A 26,150-nucleotide genomic window follows, 5' to 3' on the forward strand; every position below is an offset into this window, starting at 1 on the left:
TGTGGAGCACTTTTATGATGGATAGATTCACTTTTTTGGACTTCAAAGTCTAAGATACCATTCACTCCCATTATAAAGCTTGGAAGAGCCAGGGTACTTTTTAATATAACTCTGATTATGTTCGGCTGAAAGAAGAAAGTCATATTCACCTAGGGTGGCTTGAAGGTGAGTAAATTATGGGATCATTTATGTTTTATAAACGTATTTGAATCTAGCAACATTTAGACAGGGTCAAGTTTAAGACCCAAGACTGCAACCCATGAAATATTCATCGATCTGTCAATATTTCAAGCAGCTTGTCACATTAGTTTGAAGTCCTGCGGTCTACACAATGCAACACAGTTTGAGCGGCCGCTGTACTGTGACACTGCAATCCTTGTGCTCACATGCAAATGTTTGCGTGTTCTGTCTCTCCATGGATTTAAAACCTATAGGCCATACTCAGGTCTGTTTATTTGTTTGTCTGCAGTGCCTACAACCATGCAAGGAATTATGGGAAACAAGACGGGCCCTGTCTCCCAAGACCTGCGAGGTAAGTCTCTCACAGAAAGTCTGTTTTAAAATCCTGCCTTATGTTTGTGCTGACTGTAGATTGTTACATCCGTGACAGAAAGGCTACTTTCTCTGATTAAAAACCAGGCAAATCAACAGAATACCTCTGAGACGAGCGTACGCCTGCATGAGATGAATTAGCACACAGCCATGGAGTCACGCTCCGCAATCAAAGCATGCGTGAGGTTTTCTGTGCATCAGTCGAGTCCAAATTGAAGCGGAAACTAAATGACTCTCCGAATTCCGATGTGATTTTATGGCCCTTTTATCCCGTGTCCCCAGAGTTGAACACAGAGATTACGTTTCCCTCAGCGGAGATCAGCACGTTATTGAAGCGAAGCAGATAAGCGCTGTATTAACATCCAGACCTTTGTTCTTCACAGCGAGCGCAACAACTGTTAACATCTTGTTGAAATTCAGCGATCATTATCCCAACAAAGCTTTAATTTAAACCGTCAGCGTGAAGTGTTTCAACGCTTGAGGTCCATCAGATGGACGCGCTGTGTGGTTAAGCTGTGCGTAAGACTCGTCGGGTTATAATAAGTACCCAGAATGCTTCACAGCCACTTAGAAACACGCTGTGAAGCCCTTTGTTGTTTTCCCAATTCTGTGATTCACCCAATGGAAGAAACATGCGCCTGTTTGAGACTGACAGAAGTGTTGAGTTGAGTAATCTTGGAGATGTTGTGCAGATGAAGTTTCCAGAGTGCCACATGTGTGTTCAGACTCAGAGAGGTGCTGTGTGTGTGTGTGTGTGTGTGTGTGTGTGTGTGTGTGTGTGTGTGTGTGTGTGTGTGTGTGTGTGTTTGACTACAGTACTGTGAGTCAGTACAAACACACGACGGGACAGAGACCTCATCGGGCATGTTTGGGTGGGTGGCTTTGTCTAACCGCTGCGTCCCACTCGGTGTCTGTCTTTCCTTCACTTTTTGTCACTCCCTGATTTTCCAGCTGCCTCTCATTAGTGGTGTGTGTTAAATCAAGCATCACTGTTACTATTGCTATTAAGGTTAGTGAATTGAACAAACCCCTATACAGTGCCTCCAGAATTTAACACAAAAACAAGCTAACTTTATTAGCAGCGGTTTGCATTTTTGTCTTTTTTTCAGCATAAAATGTTAACCTGAGTGGGAGGAAGCAAAATCAAAAGAGATTCAGGGATTGACTGACATATGAAGCACCGGGACGTTAGCCCTATTCGGATAGGATTCATTTTACTAGGGGAGATGGAGCAATGTGATTTTACCACAGGACGTCTGTAATAATACTGGCCAATTCGCACGGGATAAGAAATCTCAGTTAAACTAGCAGAAGTGGGAGGGGTAACTCGATTTACACACCTCTGTCACCTTCCTGTCGTCACACTCTAAAAAACACTGGCTTAAAAACAATTTGGATTGTTTTCAACCCAAGGGCTGGGTAAATATAGGGCAGAACACATGTTGGGTTAAATTTACCCGGCAAATAGAATAAAGATTTAACCCATTATACTGGGTTGATTAATTGAGTACTAGCTTTTTTAAACTTCATACATTAATTAATGTTTACGGATTCATTTAGATCCTCTAAACTTTAAAAAAAAAATCTCCACACAACCACTGGTTTGCATGATAATTCCTTTATTTTTGATCATATTTTACAGTACAGCTATTTTATATAGTTTTGAATACATATTGCATACATTTAAGCTTGTTTAAACAAATATTAGAAGTAAAAACGAAACTTTAGAAGTAATTCAAGTGTAATCGACCAGTCTCTGTTGTCCCGTTTCCACCGTAACGGCGCCCTCCTGAAGAGGTCACAAAAAGCCCACAATAAATAACTCAACCCCTTGGTTGTTATGTCTGACCCAGGATCTGGGTTACACAAAAACTACCCAAACATTGAATTGTTTCTTCTGACCCAGGAGCTGGGTAACACAAAAACTACCCAAACACTGGGGGGAAAAATGGAACCAAAAGGCTCAACCCAGGATTTGGGTAGAAAAAATACCCCAAGATTTTTTAGAGTGTGTGCCTATTATGTTGCGTCCTGATATCACATGCGCAAACACATATAACCTATATTTATATATATAAACCAGTTAGTTTTGCCACTGACGTCCCACCACCTAGAACTCAACAGAATGCTTATTCAAGCGCCTCCATACTTGAAAAACCTTGGAAAGCTACTTTTAAACAGGAAATGAGGGAATATGTATGTTCATATTTACAGCGGGTCTATTCACACAGGATTAGTATTACCTGAGGTAATATTTCCGGACCTTTTAACAGAAGGTAAAAGTCGCCGTAATCTTTACTGACATTGTCCATGATGATTACAGAGATGGCACATTCAGACGGGACTGAAATCACTGAGAAGCTCTGGTAATAATTACTTGGTAACACTTTACAATAACAGGGTATGAATAATCATGTACTCATACCTGAATTAATAGTTACTTCAACATGAAATCATGATTAGTGAAGATATGAACTTACAGTTTAAAGATTATGATATTACAGTTTAAATTATGGCATTATTAAATCATATGTTTAATTCATATTTAGATTACTTCTTATTTATTCTTACAGAGCCTGATTGATTTATTTTACCCCTAAACGTTAATTAATGCATTAACTATCAAACATGTACTAACATGTTTACGGCTGCTGTTATTCATGCATGAATCATTATGACTCCTGTCGTAGTTAAGGATCGCTCTTCATTGGGTTCATGATTAGTTCATATCTTCACTAATCATGAGTTCATGTTGAAGTAACTATTAATTCAGGTATTAGTACATGATTATTCAAGCCCTGTTTTTGTAAAGTGTTACCAATTACGTTACCCCACCTCTCCATGTTAAACTAATCCCGTCTTATGTACTGTAAAATTGTTTAAAGGGAAATAAAATTCTGAGTTCAGAGGGTGATATTTAATATCTCCAAATAATCCCTCCAATTTAAATCCACATGTAATGTATACTGTAATATTGCTTGTAAAATCTAGCGTTTGATGGTTGTCTGTGTACGGTGGGCAGAAGCACCACGAGTGTGTGACCAGCGCTGAGTTTGTGCGCTCGCTGCGGCTCCAGAAGCAGGGGGACTGTCCCCCGGCCCAGCGGGCGGCAGGTTTCGCCGCTGCCTGTGTGGAGGGCTGTGCGGTCGACCGAGAGTGCTCCGGCTTCAAGAAGTGCTGCTCCAACGGGTGCGGACACACCTGCCAGTCACCCGCCAACCTCTACAGAGGTACAACACACTGCAGGCTGGGCTGGGAATGGGTTATTCACATTTACATCACGTGACTCATTCAGGTCAAAATTTTGGATTGAAAAAATTTGGCAACAAATTGTCAATGAATTTGATCTTGAGTAAAGACTAGGGCCTCATTAGAGGAATAATCCATCCAAACATTTCTCATATTTACTCACCCTCCTAACATGTATTTCTTGCGTGGAACATAAATATATTTTGAAGAATGTTGGTGACAGTTTCGGTTCCCATTTACTTCCATTGTTTGGGGAAAATCATTGTTCAAAATATCATCTTTTATGTTCATCAGAAGAAAGAAAGTCATACAGGTTTGGAACGACATGAGGGTGAGTAAATGATGACAGAATTTACATTTTTGGTTGGAAAAGGCTAAAAATGTATTCACTAAAATCTGTATTATCTGTATTTTATATATATATATATATATATATATATATATATATATATATATATATATTATATATATATATTTTAATACAGAAATACAGTTCAAATGTATGAAAGTAACATGAATAGCAAATTACTGCTAGATTACAAAGGTCTGGCACATGCATTTGAACTAGATTTTTTCATTATATCCTTCATCGCAGACATCCTTATTTTTCTTTCACCCAAATTTAATTCACAGCTGTGTCTACTATTGTTTGTAAAGTCAAGAATTAAATGCTCAGTGAGGTTTTTTATATACCGTTGTAAGTTTGACCTGATTAGCTGATTTACCAGTCACCAGTCTTCACTGGATTCAGAAAAAAACTAACACATTCACTTTCTTATTTTTGCGTAGGAGTCCCTTTGAAGCCAAGGAGAGACATTTCCTTTTCAGAGGACCAGCAGGGCCATCTGAAGGTGACGTGGATGTCCAAGTTTAACGTCTCTGTAGAGCCGGTGCTTTATATTCTTCAGAGGCGGTGGAATCATGGGATTCACCCCAGCGAGGACGAAGCGTCGGCCTGGCAGACTGCTCTCATGGTAAATGTTCACTGACACATGGCTGTGATTAAGATTAAGCGTCGAGTTTATTCAGAGTAAAGACATGTGGGTTTGGGGTTTGTAGAGGACATCTTCAACCCACTGTTACACATAATACTTCAAACCTCCTAGTAACATCTTTCAGGGACTCTTCTTAGAGAAAACCTCCTTTCTGTTAGGTTTAACAGATGTGTAATAAAGTGAATGGCCATAACATTCATACTCACTGTTTTGTGTTTACTTAGGTAGAACTATTTAATATGATCATATGGTTCATTAGCAATGAGTCTGTGATGTTTAGAGCATTTAGAGAGTGTTTATAATATACTGTGTTGTAGAGTTAGACACAGTGCCTCTATGGTTGACTGAAGCCATAGACTCAATCCATCTGTTCCTCTCTCACACTACTATAACCAAGTATTAGCAAAGACGTTAGATGTACAAAGACGGTGAACTCATATTATTATGAATATGACGGAATAACTCCCGCCTTCTAAATAAATCAATTACCAATTTACCATTTGGTAAAGTGCTTGGTCATTTCACCTCTTTCACCTCATAGTGTTTAGTTGTAAGTAACTTGTGAAAAAGTGTGCTTAATTTAATTGAATGTGCACTTGTTGTTTACTTCAACTCTTAAAAGTATGTATTTTTTTAAACTATACTTGCAGATAATATAGTATTAATGAAATGAAAGACTACTTAAGTGCACTTAAAGAGAGACACTTTCATGACTGTGATTATTAACACACTTAAGAACACTTTTAACAAGTCTACTTTGTAGTAAGGTAAACATTTGACTTTAAAATGCATTTTAAATCATAGTTTTAATAATCTTTTGTCATGCTTTAAAGATGTACACTTACTTTGATGTTTTGACTAACATACTAAAGCACATGTAAATGACTTGATTATAGTTTTAATAGTAGTGTGTTATTCAGTCTTATATTTACCCAAGTTACACAGACAAGGCTTAAGCTAGTCTCAGACTAAAATGCATGTTTGAGCTGTTTTAACTGAAAGCAACTTGCACTGGTATATCTTAAAATATGTCTTTGTTTTTCTCAAGATTCACACCAGTAATGTTTTTTTTCTAAGGCACATTTATAAAAACTACTTAAATATCCTAAATGAACTAATGCCTAATCCAGGCTTAATCTAAACCCTGTCTGTGAAACCAGGCCTTTCCGTTTTTATATTTTAAATGTACTAAATTGCGACTTCATGATTACAAATGTGTAATTACAAATATATTTAAATACATATACAAGTTTCAATGACATTAAAGTATATTTTAGTTTTACATAGTTGCTTGCCAGACAATAGAATTATAAAATGACAAATAAAGATGTGCTTAAGTCCTTCTTAAGTGAGTTAAAAAAGCAATCTTAAATTCAGCTAATTACATTTAACAAAAAAATGTAAACTATATACAGATTTTGGAGCTTAATTAAATAAATGTTTTGTTCATAATGATGAAATTTGCAGGATGTTTTAATGATTCAAAAACCTCTTATATGTCAAAAGACAAAGGCAAATTTATGAAGAAAAAGATTTCTCTTTTGATTTAAAGTATGCTAAAGTGTACTTCTTTTTCACAAAGGTGACATTTTTTATTTTTAAACTGAGGGAAAGTCAGATGCTGTACATTGACATTGAATTGAAAATAATTCTGTGTCTCTGTGTGTGTGTGTGTGTGTGTGTGTGTGTGTGTGTGTGTGTGTGTGTGTGTGTGTGTGTGTGTGTGTGTCTCTGTGTGTGTGTGTGTCTCTGTGTGTGTGTGTGTGTGTGTGTGTGTGTGTGTGTGTGTGTGTGTATGTGTGTGTGTGTGTGTGTGTGTGTGTGTGTGTGTGTGTGTGTGTGTGTGTGTGTGTGTGTGTGTGTGTGTGTGTGTGTGTCTCTGTGTGTGTGTGTGTCTCTGTGTGTGTGTGTGTGTGTGTGTGTCTCTGTGTGTCTCTGTGTGTGTGTGTGTGTGTGTGTGTGTGTGTGTGTGTGTGTGTGTGTGTGTGTGTGTGTGTGTGTGTGTGTGTGTGTGTGTGTGTGTGTGTGTGTGTGCGTGTACGTGTGTGTGTGTGTGTGTAAAATCGCACGTAAATGAGTTTCTTCTTCATAAGCGCTAAAGCAGTTCTGAAAGCGACTGGTCTTCTCGGGAGATTAAGACACATTGAGAGGAACAGGCCGCTCATTGTGCACGTCCGGAGCTCCCGGTGGGATCTGTGATGTAATGGATAGGGACGTTTGCGCTGTGCTTTTCAACAGGCTCTATAGAGAGATCTCCCTGTGCTGGATCAAGCTGTCATTACTGCCACTCTTATCAGCGCACCGCAGTGATGGAGCTCTTCACGAGCGGATTCGTCTTAATTAAAGTCTCTCTGACCCCTCTTTCAGACCATGGAGGACCGCTCCGTGCTGAAGGACATCCGGCCCCACAGGTGGTACCAGTTTCGAGTTAGTGCCGTCAACAGTCAGGGCACAAGAGGCTTCACCACTCCCAGCAAGCACTTCTTTTCTGTACGAGGTAAAAAGCTCTTTCAGCAAAACGTTGTTTTCTGATGGAAAAAACTCTTGCTTTGTTTTGGATGATGGAAGCAATAAGAATGAATTCAAATAGACTTCCTGTTAGACATGCACGGTTTCAAAGGTCGATATTCTGCACAAACATCTTTCAAGCTTCTCACAACTTGCATCACAAGCTTCTGAGTTACTACATTTAGTATTTCCTTTAATAACAGTCAGAAATTATTGAAAGGGACATATTACAAACTTGATCATTGTGGTCATCATAATTCACACAGCGCAATTTACAATAATACAATAGGGTTCCGTTTGTTTAAATGAGTTAATGATATACATTAACATGAACTAACAATGAAAAATACTTCTAAAACATTTAAATTAATGAGAAATTTGAGTACTGAGAAAGCATACTTTTATTTAAAGTCCCCCTGTGGTGAAAATCCAGCTTTTAATTTTGTTTATATGTCTATGTGGTGTTTTTAATATGCTTTAAGACAAACTATGTGTAAATTCATAAGTCGACAGCATTGCTGAGTATTCTCTGCTTAAAACTGCAGTGAACTAAAGACAGTCTCAAAAACACGGTTTGAAATCGCTGGTGTTTCTGACGTCACAAACTACCTTGTAACCAATCAGATCAATGTGTGATCGTCAACGAGTGGATCTCTGAGTGAGTGAGTGAGTGAGTGAGTGAGTGAGTGAGTGAGTGGAGACGGGGCTCATTTGCATATTCACAGAACCTCGTATACTAAATGAGGCAAGGGTGTCGAGTTACATTCAAGATATTTCAAGAAAGGAAGAATTTTTTAAATATGGGTGATCAAAGATGAGTTTTAAGGAATTAAATTATTGACTACAGGGGGACTTAAGGATTCAAAGAGGACTATGTGGACGTATAATATGAGCCTTGTTTGGTTTTGATTTGATTCCTGTATGGCACTATTATCATCCCTCCCATATGTTTGGCTGCTTGGATCTATTACTCCTCAAAGTAAATAGTTTCTGAAGTAATTTTAAGATATATTTATTTTGAACAGAATAAAACATGTGACAGATGTAATAGTTTGGTCAAATATGGCTTAGGGGCTGTGGACCGTTTCCAGGTGTCGGTTTGGACCCCGAGTTTGGATTTGGGTTGGAAAATCCATCTTGGATCAAGATTGAAGATATGCTCAATATTATCTCAGAGCAGTAATCTGATGTGGCAAGCGTTTTATGCATGTATGAACCCATCAGGAGCTGTGTAAGGCTCCGTCCAGCATCTGATTATGAATTTATCTCTTAAATTCTTCTAGGGATGCACCGATACCATAATAAAAATACATTGACATGTCTATGTACTACCTGAAAATACTCTGTAAATGTAGTTATTTCATGCTTCCATCAAGCACAAGCTTAGTACACTTTGTAAACTAATTTGTAAAGTAGTATACCTTTTACAAATGCAATTGGGGAAGGATTAAATATATATTCATCTTTAAGAAAGTTAAGAAAGTACACTGGCTGGGTTTTTAATTCCATCTACAACATGTTTGAAACTTGTTAAAAGTGGTTATCATAATGATGTTCTCTGAGCACTAAGAATACACACACACACACACACACACACACACACACACACACACACACACACACACACACACACACACACACACACACACAAATATCTATATATTAAATATACCCAACCATTGTATATATAATATAAACTAACTGTATGAAAGCTTTGAAAGAGCATGCCCACTTCATAATACTCACTCAGCCCAACAACTATAGTCTGAGTGAGGGATGAATGAGGCAACTCATCTTATGATCCCGTAGATATATGAAAGACATATTAATTTTTGTCTGTGGGGATTGTTTGTATGCTTTCATATCATGCAAGTAAACAAGGCCGCTGTATGAGTTCTCACCTAAGACTATGGCACAAGAGAAAATATTTCTGTGTAATAATATTTATTTGTGATTTTATATGTGATTTTAACATAGGCTTAAATATTGGCTACAGAATGGGTGAACCATTGTATATGTGTGGGACAAGACCCACACACTTTTTAAGACCAATGATACTGAACCCACTCACTTCTACCGTCTCTAATTCAGCGCATATGTCTGTTCACTTTTCAGAGCGCCGTCAGTCAAATCCATTCCACTTGAGGAATGCCCTAATAAATTAAACTCCATTTCTGCTGAATCATTATATTTCTCCACGAGCCGCAACTGACGAAAATAACCGCCCGTTGTACCCTTCCAGTCAAATATTGCGTTGCAAACATCAATAACAGCTTTAAGTTGTCAATGCTGGCAAATGACCATGGTCAGCATCGGGATAATCCATGGATAGCTGTGCATTTAATGCACGACGTGAAGCTGAGTTTAGTTTACTTGTTTAAATAAAAGGCACCAGAATACATTAAATGGCATTTATTCCAGTAACATTTTTCTGGGGGAGGAGCCACACTTTTCTTTGCTTCGGACGCCCATGGGCTACAGTATGTTTGTATATGTTTGATAAGTCAATCTCTCCTCGCCTTATTTTCACGGGCTGTGAAATGCAATCCATCAACAGTCCGTTTTGCTGTAGTTCTGCTAAACAGCCGATCTCTCTAGAGTCACTGTTGGGAATCTGTTGAAGATTTGGCACATTTGTTAGAAGGAAACCTTGAGAGTCTAGAAACTCATTGCAGCTAAAGACATGTATCTCACCATGTATTTCAAATCTGAGAATGATCAAATTCTTTTTAGATGATGCTATGGAATTTTTTTTAGATGTGACTTTCTTTTTGTGCAAATGAAAGAAAATGTGAGGCATAAACTGAAACATCTAGTTTGTTTCTGCTAACAGTTGTGCTGTAATGGCAGAATTTACAAACACAACTTTTGCCTACATTGCAAATGTAACATTGAGCAATTTGCAAATAAAACAATATAATTTGTTAAATATTTATGTACTACTTTAGTCATTTATTTTTGTTGAATTCTCTGTTGACCTGTTATAATTAATGTACAATAAAATGAACTGTATTTGAGTTCTACTTGTTGAGTATAAAAATAGTATAGATAAAAGTTTACAGGAAATGTCTTTTGAGTTGCAAAATAATAATAATAATAATAAAGTTTTAAAATTTAAAATTTTCAGTAATTTACCCACACTTTGAATATCAGGTATTGTTTAATTTAATTCAATTCAAATTTATTTCTAGAACACTTTTCAAAGATATAGTAAAGAAATGTAATTGTGACAAATTAAGAAAATAACATAGAGTCAGTTTGAAATGGTGAAAGAAATTCACTGCATTGTAAAGTCAAGTCAAGTCACCTTTATTTATATAGCGCTTTTTACAATACAAATTGTTTCAAAGCAGCTTTACAGAGATAACAGGAAAGTAAAGTTGTAATAGTATTGTTAAATTTAAAATTAAATGTTAAATCTCCCCAACTAAGCAAGCCAAAAGCCAATGGCGAATGAAGGCGGAAAAAAAGGCGACAGTGGCAAGGAACCAAAACTCCATCAGGTGACCGAATGGAGAGAAAAACCTTGGGAGAACCCAGGCTCAGTCAGGGGGCCAGTCCTCCTTTGGCCAATGAACGAACAGTGTATGATTATGATTTAGGCGGCATAATAGGTCAGAAGTCAGATTGAATCAGAACTTTCACAATATTTATCCAGTTCATCTGGTTAGGGGTCGGAGTCATCACGCCGGTATGGAGACGAGTTTGTTGAGGTGTCCATGAGGCCTTCACAGTGTTGATGAGTCTGGCACTTCAGGGATGCGTTGTCGTCGTGTCCATGCGATGGTCCTTCATCAGATCTGGATATGGCCTGGATCCGGGCAGACTGCGGTAAACCTGGGGATAAACAGAGAGACTCATATTAGCGTAGACGCCATCCTTCTTATGATGTACAAAGTATGTGGGGAAATGGGAAGTGTTCCCGGTTCCGGCTGATCTAAACTATGCAGCCTAACATTGAATTATAGAAGTCTATAATGTGTTATGTGTATGCTAAGCCAAAGAGATGTGTTTTTAGTCTAGATTTGAACTGACAGACTGTGTCTGCTTCCCGGACAATGTTAGGAAGATTATTCCAGAGTTTTGGTGTTAAATAGTAAAAGGATCTACCGCCAGCAGTTGATTTAGATATTCTAGGTATTATCAACTGGCCAGAGTTTTGAGATCGCAATAGACGTGAAGGACTATAATGCGTTAAGAGCTCGCTCAAATACTGGGGAGCTAAACCATTTAGTGCTTTGTAAGTAATCAGCAATATTTTAAAATGTATACAATGTTTAAAAGGGAGCCAATGCAGTGTTGACAGAACCGGGCTAATATGATCGTACTTCCTGGTCCTGGTAAGAACTCTAGCGGCTGCGTTTTGGACCAGCTGTAGTTTGTTTATTAAGCGTGCAGTGCAACCACCCAGTAGAGCATTACAATAATCTAGCCTTGAGGTCATGAACGCATGAACTAATTGTTCCGCATTTGTCAATGAGAGCATATGACGTAATTTAGATATATTTTTAAGATGGAATAATGCGCTTTTACAGATACTAGACACGTGACTTTCAAATGAGAGATTAAAAAGCGCTATATACATAAAGGTGACTTGACTCGACTTGTGTCTGCTGGCTTTATTTCTTAATCAGCTTGAAGTTGAACACACTTTTATGTTCTATACAGTTTTGTGTTTATTTTCACGCTCCGCTTACTGCGCCTATATTGAGACTTTTCTCTGCGATTCGCAGTCTTTAAATCCATATCATTTGTGCTTTCATTGATGGAAAATCTGTTAGCTTAAAGTAGTACTTGTAACAGTAAAGAAGGAACACAAAGTAACCCCAGTTGTGTGTGCTGCATGTCTGGTTGGTGGTGCGACTGGTAAAACGAGTGCTCTTGTGTGGCAGCGCCCGTGTTCAAGACCATCCGTAGTGGTTCTTACATTCAATGTACAAATATCTGTTCCCGTTGTCTCATTGATGTTCTCTGGATAAGTAAGTTAGTGGTGTACTGGGGTGTCTGTAAAAGACAAACTCTGAAGCTGTGCCATTATTTATAAAGATTACTTTATTGTAGCCTATTTGAAGCACACTATAATGATGCCATTTGCACACTTCATGTTTACTTGGGATGCCATTTCAATGTGTTTTAAAATCACTAAAAGTTTGTTGAACATACATTAACATTATACTGATAATAAACTTTTAGTGATTTTAAAACACATTGAAATGGCATCCCAAGTAAACTTGAAGTGTGCAAATGGGATCATTATAGTGTGCTTCAAATAGGCTACAATAAAGTAATCTTTATAAATAATGGCACTGCTTAAGAGTTTGTCTTTTACAGACAAATTCAATTACACTGTAAGAGTGTTGAACATACATTATTATTATACTGATAATACTCTTACAGTGTAATTGAATTGCAATTGTAATGTCACCATAATACATTTGAAGTTTATGCTGAGCGAATTCTGCATTTCAAAACTTAATTACAAGAGTATATTTAAAGTGTACTTGGAATAGTTCCACTTTATCACAAACAAGTATATTAAATACAACTTCATTGCTACTTTTGGACAACTAAAATGCATTTAGTACAAAATTAGTTGTTCCAATGTAACAGACTTTAAGTAAACCAATTTATAGTGTGCCACAAATACATTTAGTTATACTTAAGTACATATGACTAAACTGTGCTTAAATATACTATTTTCTCATTTGTGTAGCCATTCAGGATTGAGTTTACACTTCACTAAAGGCTTTGTGTCTGTGACACAGTGCAGAGAATGTGCAAATCCCCGAAGGACGAACCCGAGACCGCAGCAGTCCTGATCACCTCTGGAAAACCACTCTGCCATAAACCCCAGAAATCCTCCCAGTGAGGGTTTGCAGACACACACACACACACACACACAGACACAGATACAACACCTCCTGCGCCCGGGATCTGGCCAGTACTCAGCATGTCAGATGTGAAACATGCTTCTAATAGTATGAAATAAGCTTTTCCATGGATGCTGAAAACATCCTTCTGGACAAGCTCAAATCAAACTCAGCAACAGATTCAAAACTGGGCTTTCGGTTATGAACATAAACGTTTTTGGTACCAGTTTGTTTCATTTCATATCTGTAATGCTCTCTGATCTGAATGATACGGGCCATATCATTGGAGACCTCAGGGTGCTTGCGTTGGCATGTTTCGAGCGCAACACCGCGGCCAAGATATAATTACACACAGACTGAGGCAACACTCGACCCGCTGCCAACAACGACTGGAATCAAACCTTCTGCTATTTTGAAAGATTACAAACTCTTGGAGAGCGTGTGCTAAACTGAGCAAGAATAAAAGCAGTGTGAGAAATGTCTGACATCTTCCACTGATGCTCTGGGAGTGTCATCCAAGCTGTTTCTCAATACCCGTTCTGCCTCACGTCAGGACAGTCAACATACACTATCTCAAAGTGGAACGGATGTTAGCGTGCTCCAACGCTGAAGCAATATCTCGTATATTATCTCCACAACCCACTGACACATAAACACGAAATTTGCACAGAACATGCTGGAGAGAACTTGGAAAGAACTTTCTACCACATGGATTTGGTTCCTCCTACATTAAAGGTGCAGTGTGTGATTTTTAGCGGCATCTAGTGGTGAGGTTACGAATTGCAACCAACAGAGGTTACGGTGGCCGACAGGAAAATATGTCATCGTCTGAGACAGCAGAGAGTAGCCAGTTCAGCAATGAGGTTTCTTTACAAGGATAAATTAAGAAATTATGTTTACTTTATTATTCAGTAAAACTATATGTTATTGCAAATATTATTGTAACTTGTTCATCATTGTGTCAGTGTTTTATTCGCTGAATTAAGCTTGCTTCCTTGCACGAAGAGCAACATAGTAACGAAACGCGTTTGTTCGTTTAGGGGCATTGTAGAAACATGTCGGCGCATTTCAATTTAAGGGAACCCGCGGTGTGTAGACATAAACTGCCCATTCTAAGCTAATACCAATATAACGGTTCATTAAGTAAGGCCTTTATACACCACTGAAAACTTCTTTTTCAAGGTAGTGAGGAAACGTGCTCTGTAGCGCTGATATGTCGACCTCCATAGAAGGAGGAGCCCGCGGTTATGGAGATATAAATGTCTCATTCTAAGGTAATAAAAACATAACGGTTCATTATGCAAGGTCTTTATACACCACTGAAAACATAGTTATGGATCTTATATTGCATTTCTGTCAATAGATCCTCAGAAATATTACACAATGCACCTTTAAGCCTGGAGGATGTGAAGTCCGAGGGTTGGGAGGGGTCGAATTGAGAATGGTTGAGGTCAGAGGTCGAGCGCGTGGCTGCCGTTGCTGGAGGGAAACCTGCAGATGAAGGATCCTGCGTGACTTAATGACTCTGTGAGAACAAATACAAAGTGTCGCTGCCCCCCAGTCTGAAATGAAACCGACATCAATGGGATCCGCAGACCAAACACGCTGTGTTCTGAAGCGCCCCACAGGCACGACATTAGCATGTGCGCTAAACTGACATATCAATGCAGCTTTCCTCTGTCATGGTTAATGCAAATGAAAGCACAATGATTGGCCTCCGAGGTAAAGCAGCTGGCCTTTTACTTTAATGGGAAACAGAGTTTGTGCTGTGTGTTTGAAACCGAATGGAAAGCATTATTTTTGTTCAATAAGACTATCACTATTAATAATGCTCATGCCTCATGAACTAACCCTTGAATGAAACAAAAGGCCTCTTAAATTTACTTAAAGAGAGTACAATTTTAATCACGGCTGTTTCTTTAAATACTTAAGTACACTTTTTAACACGTGCACTTTGAAATAATGTCAAACTGAATGTTTTACTTTAGAATACATTTTAAATAATCATTGTTAATAATCTTTTGTCATGCTTTAAAGAAGCACACTTATTTTGATCTTTTGACTAACATACTAAAGCACGTGTCAAGTACTTTTAACTAAGTAAATTTTAACTGTAGTGTGTTTTTCGATACTGCTTTTGGAGTTAATATATTTTAGTTGTACTGAACTGCAACTTATTCATTACAAATGTGTAATTATATAATTAAAAGTATGCTAAAGAGTGCTTATTCATAAGAGATTGCAGCGAGGCCAAGGCATATGGCATATGCACCCCTCTTCATAAATGTAAAATATTGCATGGATCTTATAATTGTTCAGTGTGTGTCACTGCAAGTGCTTCTTGTAACAGATTTAAATGATTATACTGCTCTTAACAAGAAACACAATTATGAGTGAATGTTTATGCGTCTATAGTCATAACTGTTTTTAAGGTTTGGTGGGTGTGCTTACAGTAAAATGAGGCGCAGACTGAATGTTATGTCTACACTCTTGTTCTGTCTGGATTATTCGCGCATCACTGGTGCGGGCATCATGTGTGTCTCCCAGCGGTGGCAGTGGACATCTGTCATTAGCACACTTACACACGCTCATTTCTCAAGTCTGGAACCCTGTCTTTGCCACATCAACACAAACATACCATCTCACCTCTATAAGAACCGAAGTTCATAGGCGTAATGTTTTTTTTACTGAGCTAATGATATACACTATCGCCTAACCCTGCCTTACAGAAAACCTTCTGCCTTTTTACATTTTCAACAAAAAAAAAAACATTGGTATGTTTTGTAAGCAGTTTTCCTAGTGGGGCCCGACCAAATGTCCTCACAATTTAAAAAATGTCAGGTTTTACTGTCTTTGTGTGGATATTTGGATCTCACAATGTAGGATAAACAAGAAATCACACGCACACACTCCTTTATTCCTGCTGACCACTACGGTGGCTTATTGAAACACTCCACATGGAGCCAAGAAACACTAGAAAACAATTGTTTGATCTTTTCTTATTTCAAGAATGCCAGCTCTCTGCTGCTGATGAACTGCATGGAAAGATTCAAGATATAAGAATTTAATTTGGGGAACAATTTGGACTTGTAAAACCTCTGATCTTTGTGTTAGTATATTTATCCTAAGTTTCTCATATTGATGTCTGTATCTGTGTGGGGTTTTTTTTATGTATCTCTTTTTATTTATTTATTTTTTAGGTAATATGTTTTGATTGCAATTTTATTACAAGGGTCAGTGGCCTGGACCTGGGTTAACTGGGTAGAAACCTTTGTATGTGATCCTATCCATGAAAAATCAATTTAAAAACAATATCCAAAAAAAAGAATGCCTGCTCTCTTAATAAGTGTGTGTGGAGCTGCATTCACTGAATCACAAGCTGTTAGTGTGTCAAAAAATGGAAAAATCATATCGCTGAAAATGTTACATGAGCAGTAAAGTTGTCAATCAATTGTTTGCCCTGCTGAAGTTATTCTCCTGTCTTGTGCCCAAGTTCTGATGTTTCTTTTGGTTCAGTGTGGTTCTCTCCAGGTCATGTTGGGTGAACACAAACAAACTGACAGGAGTGTGATGAAAAGCAGTGGTTTGACAGAAGCACTGTCCCATCTCTGTTTCAGATCCGTTTCCCCCAGAGACCCCACAGAATGCCAGAGCAGGGAACCAGACGGTTCGCCATGACGGCACGGTGAGTGTCCTGGTCCTGTGGGAGGCCCCCAGCGAGAGCGACCTGGGGGTCCACCATTACAAAGTGACCTGGATCCCTCGAGGAACACCCCCAAACAGCCAGAGCCGGGCCGGACGGGTCACAGATGGGGTAAGCCCTCCTGAGCTCAGCCCTTTGTCTCACCCCTCTGCTGGCATATTCACTCAAATACTGTGCATACTTTTATATCTCTGCTAAATTGTGAACCTGTAGGGGGTTGCGTTCAGTGTTTATGTATGTGGAAAGTTCATTGCAGAAGAATGAAGAAGAAAATTAAGCCAGACCGAGGCTGCGGATAGAGGCCAAAATCTTGTTGAGGCTGTCGAGGTTAGAGCACAATTCTTACCTTTCCCTCATAAAGTTGAACCTGAACCCTCAGAGAGGGCAGAGATTTCCCCAAGTTGTTTTTCTTGGTTTCAGTCTTGGAATGTCAGACCCAGGAAGTGCTAAATCTGCAACTGAGTTTAAGGATTTAAACGTATGTTTTCACTGGTCAGCCTCGCAGGTGTTTGACTCATGTGCCCCACCTGTGATGTAGTAAAGTGCTAGAGCCAATGAAGTCGGTTCCCCACAACGACCGCAAAACAAAGACGCAGCTGGCCTAGTGATCAGCATATTTTATTGTAGTCCAAGCGCTCTCCTGAAAGCCACAGCTCTCAAATGGTTATGATTAGGTAATTTGTTTTTACAATGCAATAACCTCTATGTCTGAGAAAGCAATCTATTTTATTGAACAGTAGCCTATAAAGACCTATTTCAGCTGACAGATTTTTGTTTTCAGAATGGATCTCTGCACGCGTTTAAGAGTTATTAAGAGTAATAGCAAATATCATATCATTTTCAAACTGCCTGGAATTAAGAATCTGTTAAATCCAAAAAACACAACTTAGTTGAAACTAAATGCACAGTGGCCCTATATGTCTGTTATTTTAGAATTTAAGAATGACAAAAGTATGGCTTATTTAATAGCACTATTTGTCTCTCATATCCACAGAAACTACTCCATTTGTACTCTTTATTTGACAGATTACAATTATAGATGAAGATAGAATTATGACTTATTCATTGTGACTTCCTGCACAAAATCATTGTACGTTTTTAATGGCTTAGCAAGGTTGCTCTTTATAGCAAAAAAAAAAATATCTCACATTATTGTGCATGTTTTCTGTGATGGAGATGCCAGTCAAAAAACCCAAAATGAAACTGAGGTGTGGTGACCAGTTCTTAAACATGAATCCTGCACTGAGGAGGCCAGCTGGGCCATACATGTTTTCAAATAAACATAGAGGTCTCGCTGTGATGGTCACGAGTGAGCAGATTGGATGGAGGCAGGAAACGTGTTCCACCATAGAAGAACATACAGTATGATGGTTCGAGTAAGCAACTTTGTACTTCACAGTAATGGTACCACCTGGCACTACTCACTGATGGCAGAGGATGGGAGGAACGTCACTGTCAGAGACTTGTATTTGATGCAGGCAGCTACAGGTAGCCAGAGGGCTAAAATAGTGGAGTGAAAGAGGTGTAATGTTGCACATTGCAGTGTTCTGGATTATATTCATATGCTTTTTTGCACTAAGTGAAAGGAGTATTCAAGTTGTCAAGTTTAGTGGGTCATCAAACACTAAACCTGGGTTCTTGGCTAACCTGGCTGATTTTAGTAACATTGAGTCCATCTGTACCTTGAATTTGTTGTTGGACAGGCAATGAATCCCCTTAGGATTTAATTATGTCAACATAGATTTATATAGACCAAGATGTCTGAAATAGCAGCAAGAGATGTGCCGCATATATGGAGAAGTGTAGGGGGTCAAGGACTGAACCTTGAGGCACTCCAGTGGTTAGTTGGTGTTGTTAGCTGATGATCCCTTAAAATCTTGATGGACGTAAGCCAGCAAAGTGTAGTGTTTGTAATGACCAGGATTTAGAGAGGATGGACAGAATAATTTAATGGTTTACTTTGTCAAAGAAAGCAGGACAGATGATCTGGAGGCAACTCTCAGTCTCAGTTTCACAGACAGACAGCAGGAAAGTCCCTGAATGTCAGCTTTTGAAGCCAAATTGGTTGTCATTCAGCAGGTTGTTCTGTGAAAGAAAAGTAGAAAGCTGAAATCAATAAACAAAAAAATACATAATAGGTTATACGGTCTGTCCCATATTGTCTTCTGAGTTTCAGATGGAGTGTCCTGTGTTGTTGGTAAAGTCCTTCCTAGGATGTTAATGGCATAGTTTTTTTTGGCTGTCGTGCTGTTTGTAGTTAACAGCAGTTAACCTTAAACTAATGACTCATATTAGCACTGAGGCCCTTCACATAATAATTATGATTTATATTATATAAGAAGTGTTTTCGATTCTGGTTGACCTAACTAATGCAGCATAATCATGTGTTTAGGTGATGAATTAGGTGTACACTTGGGTAAAGATATGTGTCTGTAGTCTAGACTTAAACTGACAGAGTGTGTCTGAATCCTGAACAATACTGGGAAGGCTATTATAGAGATTCAGAGCCAAATATGAAATAGATCTACCTCCTGCAGAGAATTTTGATATTCTTGGTGTTATTAAATGACCAGAATGAACATGATGGACTATAGTGTGATTTGAGCTCAGTTAGGTACTAAGGAGCCGGACCATTCAAAAGTTTATAAGTAACTAGCAGAATTTTTAAATGTGTATGAATGTAGTGACAATAAAATTGACTGATATTTCTTTGTTTTAGTAAGCACTCTAGCTGCTGCAAACGCAACTACCTGAAGTGTATTTAATAACCCTGCTGGAAACCCACCCAGAGCGCATTACAGTAATCTAGTCTTGAGGTCATTAATGCATAAATAGCTTTTCAGCTTTAGAATTCAAAAGCATATGCCATAACTTATAAATATTGATATGGTGGAAGAATGCTGTTCTACAACTGTTCTGCTGTTCTGGAAATGTGACTGTGATGAAGTTCAGTGTGTGGGTGTAGAAAGAAAAGACAGGGTCGGCGTGACTGGGACTCGTACTTTATTAACTCAGAATAAAAGAAAAGAAAAGTCGCGCAACGTGCGCATTCACCGTGGCTTCACCACAGCAATGAGCAAAAAACACTCTTCCAGCTGAATCAGCTCTCAGTCCACTTTAGACGAACACTCTTTCTGCTGTATCAGATCTTAGACCTCTCACGTGCGTACGAGTCCCGAGTCGTTCTCTCTCTCAGACGCTCTTTCATTTCTGCCGGCTTATAAGCGGTCTATCCACGCCAATTACTACAATCAGACACAGGTGTTCATTATCTGCACTTGAACTACTTACTCACCGTGCGGCTCCCTCGTTCCTCTCCCGCTGCAGACTTTGCAAAACCACGCCCCCCTCGCCACAGTGACTAAACAATATATTGGTACTCCACTTTTATGTAAGTTTGTGTTTTTTTAATTCAATTAAGATTTTACGTCACGCTGTGACCTATCAATATTCTGTTCCTTACTTGTCTTCGTGTGATAAGAATTTGCATGTCAACAATGAAATACAAGCCTTTTTCACTTGAGCTGAGTATCACTGACATAACAATGAAAAATAATTCCATGTTTTGGACTCCAGGAAGCATATAGAAGGAAAAAAGCAGAGGATCTAAAACTGAGCCCTGTGGCACTCCATATTTAACTTGTGATTGATATAACATTTCTTCATTAACTTAAACAAAGTGGTAACAGTCAAATAAACATGACTTAAATCATGCCAATTCTAGTCTGCTAATGCAAACCAATTTCTAAAGCCTATCCAAGAGAATGCCATGATCTATGGTGTCAAAGGCAGCACTAAGATCCAATGGTACTAGAATTAAGATACATGTGTGGGAAGATAAAGCATTTAATTTGTAACTGTTATAGGTGCAGTCTCTGTACTGTCTAGGGCCTAAATCCTGACATTTAAAAACAAAAACGCTGGGAGCACACTTACTACTTATTATTTATTCTGGAATGTTTGACATGAGTTGGAGATTTGAGATAAGTCAAGTCAAGTCACCTTTATTTATATAGCGCTTTTTACAATTCAGATTGTTTCAAAGCAGATTTACAGAGATAACAACATTAAAAATAATGTTGTTGTAATAATATTGTTAAATATAAAATTAAATGTCAAATTAAAATTAAAATTAAAGCAAGCCATCTGGTTTAAGATCGGAGTCATCACGCGCGTATGAAGACGATTTTGTTGTGGATCAGTGCCGATGGCTGTCGTGTCGATGAGGCCTTCACAGGGGCGAGTCTAGTTGACACAATCTCTGTTGACACTTCAGGGATGCGTTGTGGTTGTGTCCAGGCGCAAGTCCACCATTTGATCTGGATACGGCCCGGGTTCGGCTGATTACAGTTAACCCCGGAATAAACAGAAAGACTAAAATTTGCGTAGATGCCATTCTTTTTATGATGTAGCGAGTACATCAGGTGTTATAGGAAGTGTTCCCGGTTCCAGTTGACCTAATTTATGCAGCCTAATAATCATTTAAATGATTTGAATAGTTGGAATGTATAGTTTTCTGTGTGTATGCCAGGTTGAAGAGATGTGTTTTTAATCTAGATTTAAACTGACAGAGTGTGTCTGCTTCCCGGACAATGTTAGGAAGACTGTTCCAAAGTTTAGGTACTACATAGGAAAAGGATCTACCGCCAGCAGTCGATTTTGATATTCTAGGTATTATCAACTGGCCGGAATTTTGAGATCACAATAGACATGAAGGACTATGATGCGTTAGGAGCTCGCTCAAGTACTGGGGAGCTAAACCATTTAGTGCTTTCTAAGTAATCAGCAATATTTTAAAATTTATACGATGTTTAATAGGGAGCCAATGCAGTTTTGACAGAACCAGGCTAAGGCTATGGTCATGTGGTTCTAGTAAGAACTCTAGCTGCTGCGTTTTGGACCAGATGTAGTTTGTTTATTAAGCGTGCAGGGCAACCACCCATAATAGCATTACAATAATCTAGCCTTGATGTCATGAACGCATTAACTAATTGTTCTGCGTTTGTCATTGAAAGCATATGACGTAATTTAGATAAATTTTTAAGATGAAAAAATGTGGTTTTACAGATACTAGACATGTGACTTTCAAATGAGAGATGGGTATCAAAGAGCACACCCAGGTTCCTAGCCGACAACGAAGACTTGACAGAGCAGCCATCAAGTGTTAGACAGTATTCTAGGTTATTACGTGAAGAAGTTTTTTGTCCAATAATTACAATCTCTGTTTTTTCAGAATTAAGTAGTAGGAAATTACTAGTCATCCAGTTTTTTATATCAGCTATGCATTCCGTTAATTTTGTGAATCGGTGAGTTTCATCAGGGCATAAAGAAATATAGAGCTGAGTATCGTCAGCATAATAGGGAAAACTAATGCCATGCTTCCTAAGTCTATTTAAAAGAATGTTGTGGTCAGTAGTATCAAATGCAGCACTAAGATCGAGTAACACTAATAGAGAGATAAAACCTCGATCGGATGATAAGAGCAAATCATTTGTGACTCTAATGACAGCTGTCTCAATACTATTGTAAATCCTGAGTGAAAATCCTCGCAGTTACCATTTCTTTCTATAAAGGAACAAAGTTATGAGGATTCTGCCTTTTCTAGTATCTTTAACAGAAAAGGCTGATTCGAGATCGACCTGTAATTGAGTAGTTCTGCAGGCTCAAGTTGCGTTTTTTTTAAGAAGCGGTTTAATCATAGCCAGCTTAAAAGTTTTTGGTACGTATACTAATGACAAAGATTAATTAATGATATTTAGAAGAGGATCTATTACCTCTGGAAGCATCTCTTTCAATAGCTTAGTCGGTAAAGGGTCTAGCATAAATGTTTTCGATTTAGATGATTTAACGAGTTTGGAAAGTTCTTCCTCTCTTATAGCAATGAATGAATACATTTTTTCGTCAGGGAGACTACAATGCACTGCCTGATGCGATATTGTAGTAGCCGGTTGCATAGTTATAATTTTCTTCCTGATATTATGGGAGGTGGAGCACGGCTGATGCCAGAGTCAGAAGAGGCCTCTTGGTGCAAAGAGTCCGCGAGGCAACAGAGGAGGAGTGCCAGATGAAAGCTATCGGACTTGCCTCTCAGGGTCAATGGACGCAGTGGGACCAGGCATAGGAACGACCGCTGTCATGGAAGGAACTGTGGCAAACCGACCAAGGGAAGTTGAGCTTTCTCCTGTGCTCGGTGACTGACATGCTGCCAACACCAAGAAACAAATATCTGGGGCGGAGAGGAACACCCATCTTGCAACCAATTTGGAGCAGCCTCCTGTACACTGAACTTCATCCTGACCGGTTGTCCAAAGGCATTGGCAAAAGGGCAGTACAGATGGAGGCACGACAAGGTCCTTACGGAAATTGCCAAGTGGGTGGAACAGCAGCGAATCATAGCCAACAACAAGCAGGCCCATCCGCCCGAAGGCATAACCTTCGTGAGGGAAGGAGACAAGGCTCATAAGACCGGCACGGAGGCCAAGAACCCACCCTCTATCTTGCAATGAGCCTCCGACAAGGAGTTGAGAGTGGACCTGAAGAGGATTTATTTAGTGATGTATCATTTATACTAGATAGTGTTACATTAAGCACCAACACTTCAATAGAATTATTTTTAAAACTAGCCTGGTTAAAACCAGACCCTTCTCAGTCGTAACTGAGTTAGGGTCTGGGGAAGGTTCATTGACAGCTCACTTCCAAAGGGGCGTCACCAACAGATGTCACTCAAATGCCTCTGGGAGCAATTGGATAGACCTTAAAACCAATCAGATCGATCGTCATCTTGTAAAGCCCGCCTCAACGTGATTTGTGATTGGTGCCTCGAATTGGAAAGATTGGAAATGAGCTTGAATGGGCTCTTCGCCAGACTAATTTGCAGAGCAAATCTAAATTTGCTGGAAGTTCATCTTGGTTTTCCCAGGCTAATTTAAAACAAGACTTCTCAGTACTTCTGAAGATGTTACTATAAATTACAGCAACACCTCCCCCTTTGTCTTTCTGACAAGGCTCATGTTTATAACAGTAATCTTGCAGGGTGGACTCATTTAATGTAATTGTCTGGTTTTAGCCAGGTTTCTGTTAAACACCGCACACCTATGTTATAATCTGGAATCATATCATTAACAATAAGTGCTTTTGAAGAAAGGGATTGAATATTCAGCAACCCGAGCTTTATCATTTGTTCATCTGTATTATATCTGTTTTTTATTTGTTGAACATCAATTACATTTTACCGTTAAATGGGTTTAGGAGTTTTTTGTATGTCCTAATTCGGGGAACAGACACAGTCTCTATATGATGATATCTAGGTGAAAGAGCCTCTATGTGATGGGATTTCTCTGACCTCAGTGACGTGTAACAACTAGCAGACGGTCGGTTTAGTCTGTCTGCTCCCTGACCTGAGATTGTCATGTAATTAAGTCTGTAATTAACTAATTCTCCTGGATTAAGCTATAGTTTCTAGATTAAGAGGTTTGATAACCACAAGTTTTTGGGACATGACTTAAAGGTCCCATATTATGCAAAATTCACTTTTGCATGCTGTTTGGACATAAATGTGTGTTGGCAGTGTGTGTACACAACCACCCAATAGTGATAAAAATCCACTCACTCCTTTTTTATTAATCCCCATAAATCATCAGCAGTGTTTCCCAACGACCTGTTTTCAGAATGCTGTTTTAGTGACGTCACTAAGTACAGGCCCCGCCCACGAGTGTTGACAGACACTGCCGTTCTAACATAGACCCGCCCTGATCGAGTTCACAGTTGCTGCACTGACGAGAATGTCTCCCAGCGTTGTAGGTGTTGTGTGGTTGGATGTATTAATCCACATAGCTCTCTCTATTTACTCCCGAAATCTGAGGCAGCCGCTGAAGACGAGGTGGAATTATTTTGTTTTTAAAGAAAATGCTCCCTCAACTCTACAGAAATTCGTTTATGTACTTGCGCACTTCTTATATCTTACTGTTTACTCAGCTCTTACGGTGAGTTTCTGAAGTAAAACTGGCGCTACATCTTTTGTGGTATGTACAATAAACTTTATTAAACTCATCAGTATATGTTTGATCATCATTCGGACCTGGTCCGAAACAGTGTTGGCTATTAATAGTGGATACATACAAGCAGATGACAAATACGTTATAACCGTAATTAAACTACTAAACTATACCTGTTCCATCTCTATACAGCACTGTGACTCTGTAGGCATTATTGTCCGACTCCGGGTCGAAATGAACACCGTTACTGAGAGTTTCTGATATTATTATCATCATTCTGTGAGATCAAATTTTCCTGAGACTGAGCGCGAGCTCTTGAAGCTCCGCCCCCTGTGCCGTGCTCATTTGCATTTAAAGGGCACACACTAAAACAGCACGTTTTTCTGAGCACCAAAAAATAACAATTTAAACATGCTGTGAAAAATGATCTGTTGGGTGTTTTGAGCTAAAACTTCACATACACAATCTGGGGACATCAGAGACTTATTTTACATCATGTGAAAATGGGCATAATAGGGGACCTTTAAAGATAGCGAGTGGGTGGACAATTGAACTCAGGTTTGGACCAGGCAACAGGGATTGGTACTAAAGTCTGCCGGACACTGGCCCTCCAAGACTGGAGTTGAAGAGCACTGGTATAGGGTCTAACATGCATACTGTAACAGAGAGGCAGGGACGAAGCGGAGAGAGATCCACATGCAAGCACTACTTTAATAACAATACAAACAGGTAATACAGGGCAAACAAAGAAACTCAGGACAGGAACATGGTACAGCAAACAACGACTGACAAACCACAAGAGAAACACAAGGACAATTTATACGCAGGCTAACAAAGGCGTGTGGTTGATTGAACACACGGCGGTAACCAAGGTAACTAACAAGACACACCTGGAGAGACTAATCAACATGAAAAACTACAAAACATGGCACAAGACAGGAAATAACACAAGTCCTCACATAAGACATGAACACAGACTGAGATTGTGACACATACATTGCATGCTATTACCATTAAAATTCTTACTTCATCTAGACAAACTATAATTAGAGAGGGAAATATGTCATTAAAAAGATGTAGGAGAAATAATTTTGCAGATTTAAACAAGTGCCTGTCTGGTGTGGTGCCTCAATTTTACATGTCTTAAGGTGTGGTTACATTAGCAAAATATGGCGCAATTGTATGGGCAAGAAAAGGTCCATTGTCTAATGTGGATAGTGTAGCAATGTATAAAGCACAGCTTACTGAAAAGTCACTTTTACACTAGGGATGCACCGAA

The 26,150-nt window shown here is 38.9% G+C and overlaps 1 protein-coding gene and 1 long non-coding RNA gene across 2 annotated transcripts in view; one reads left to right on the forward strand and one right to left on the reverse strand.

The window, feature by feature from the left end:
• Positions 1–26,150, forward strand: part of anos1b (anosmin 1b) — a 93,290-nt gene that overhangs the window by 48,271 nt on the left and 18,869 nt on the right. The window contains exons 3-7 of the mRNA XM_077231966.1: positions 470–532; positions 3,575–3,782; positions 4,591–4,775; positions 7,164–7,293; positions 16,792–16,988. Coding sequence (XP_077088081.1) covers positions 470–532; positions 3,575–3,782; positions 4,591–4,775; positions 7,164–7,293; positions 16,792–16,988 — 783 coding nt within the window. The remainder of the gene's footprint in view (positions 1–469; positions 533–3,574; positions 3,783–4,590; positions 4,776–7,163; positions 7,294–16,791; positions 16,989–26,150) is intronic.
• The window catches only part of LOC143739475 (uncharacterized), a 48,553-nt gene that overhangs the window by 7,445 nt on the left and 14,958 nt on the right, over positions 1–26,150 (reverse strand). The gene's annotated exons all lie outside the window — the stretch shown is intronic.

The sequence above is a fragment of the Siphateles boraxobius genome, unplaced genomic scaffold (genome assembly GCF_051911475.1).
Source record: "Siphateles boraxobius isolate OS27281-9 unplaced genomic scaffold, OSU_SipBor_1 160, whole genome shotgun sequence".
NCBI classification, from domain to species: Eukaryota; Metazoa; Chordata; class Actinopteri; order Cypriniformes; family Leuciscidae; genus Siphateles; species Siphateles boraxobius.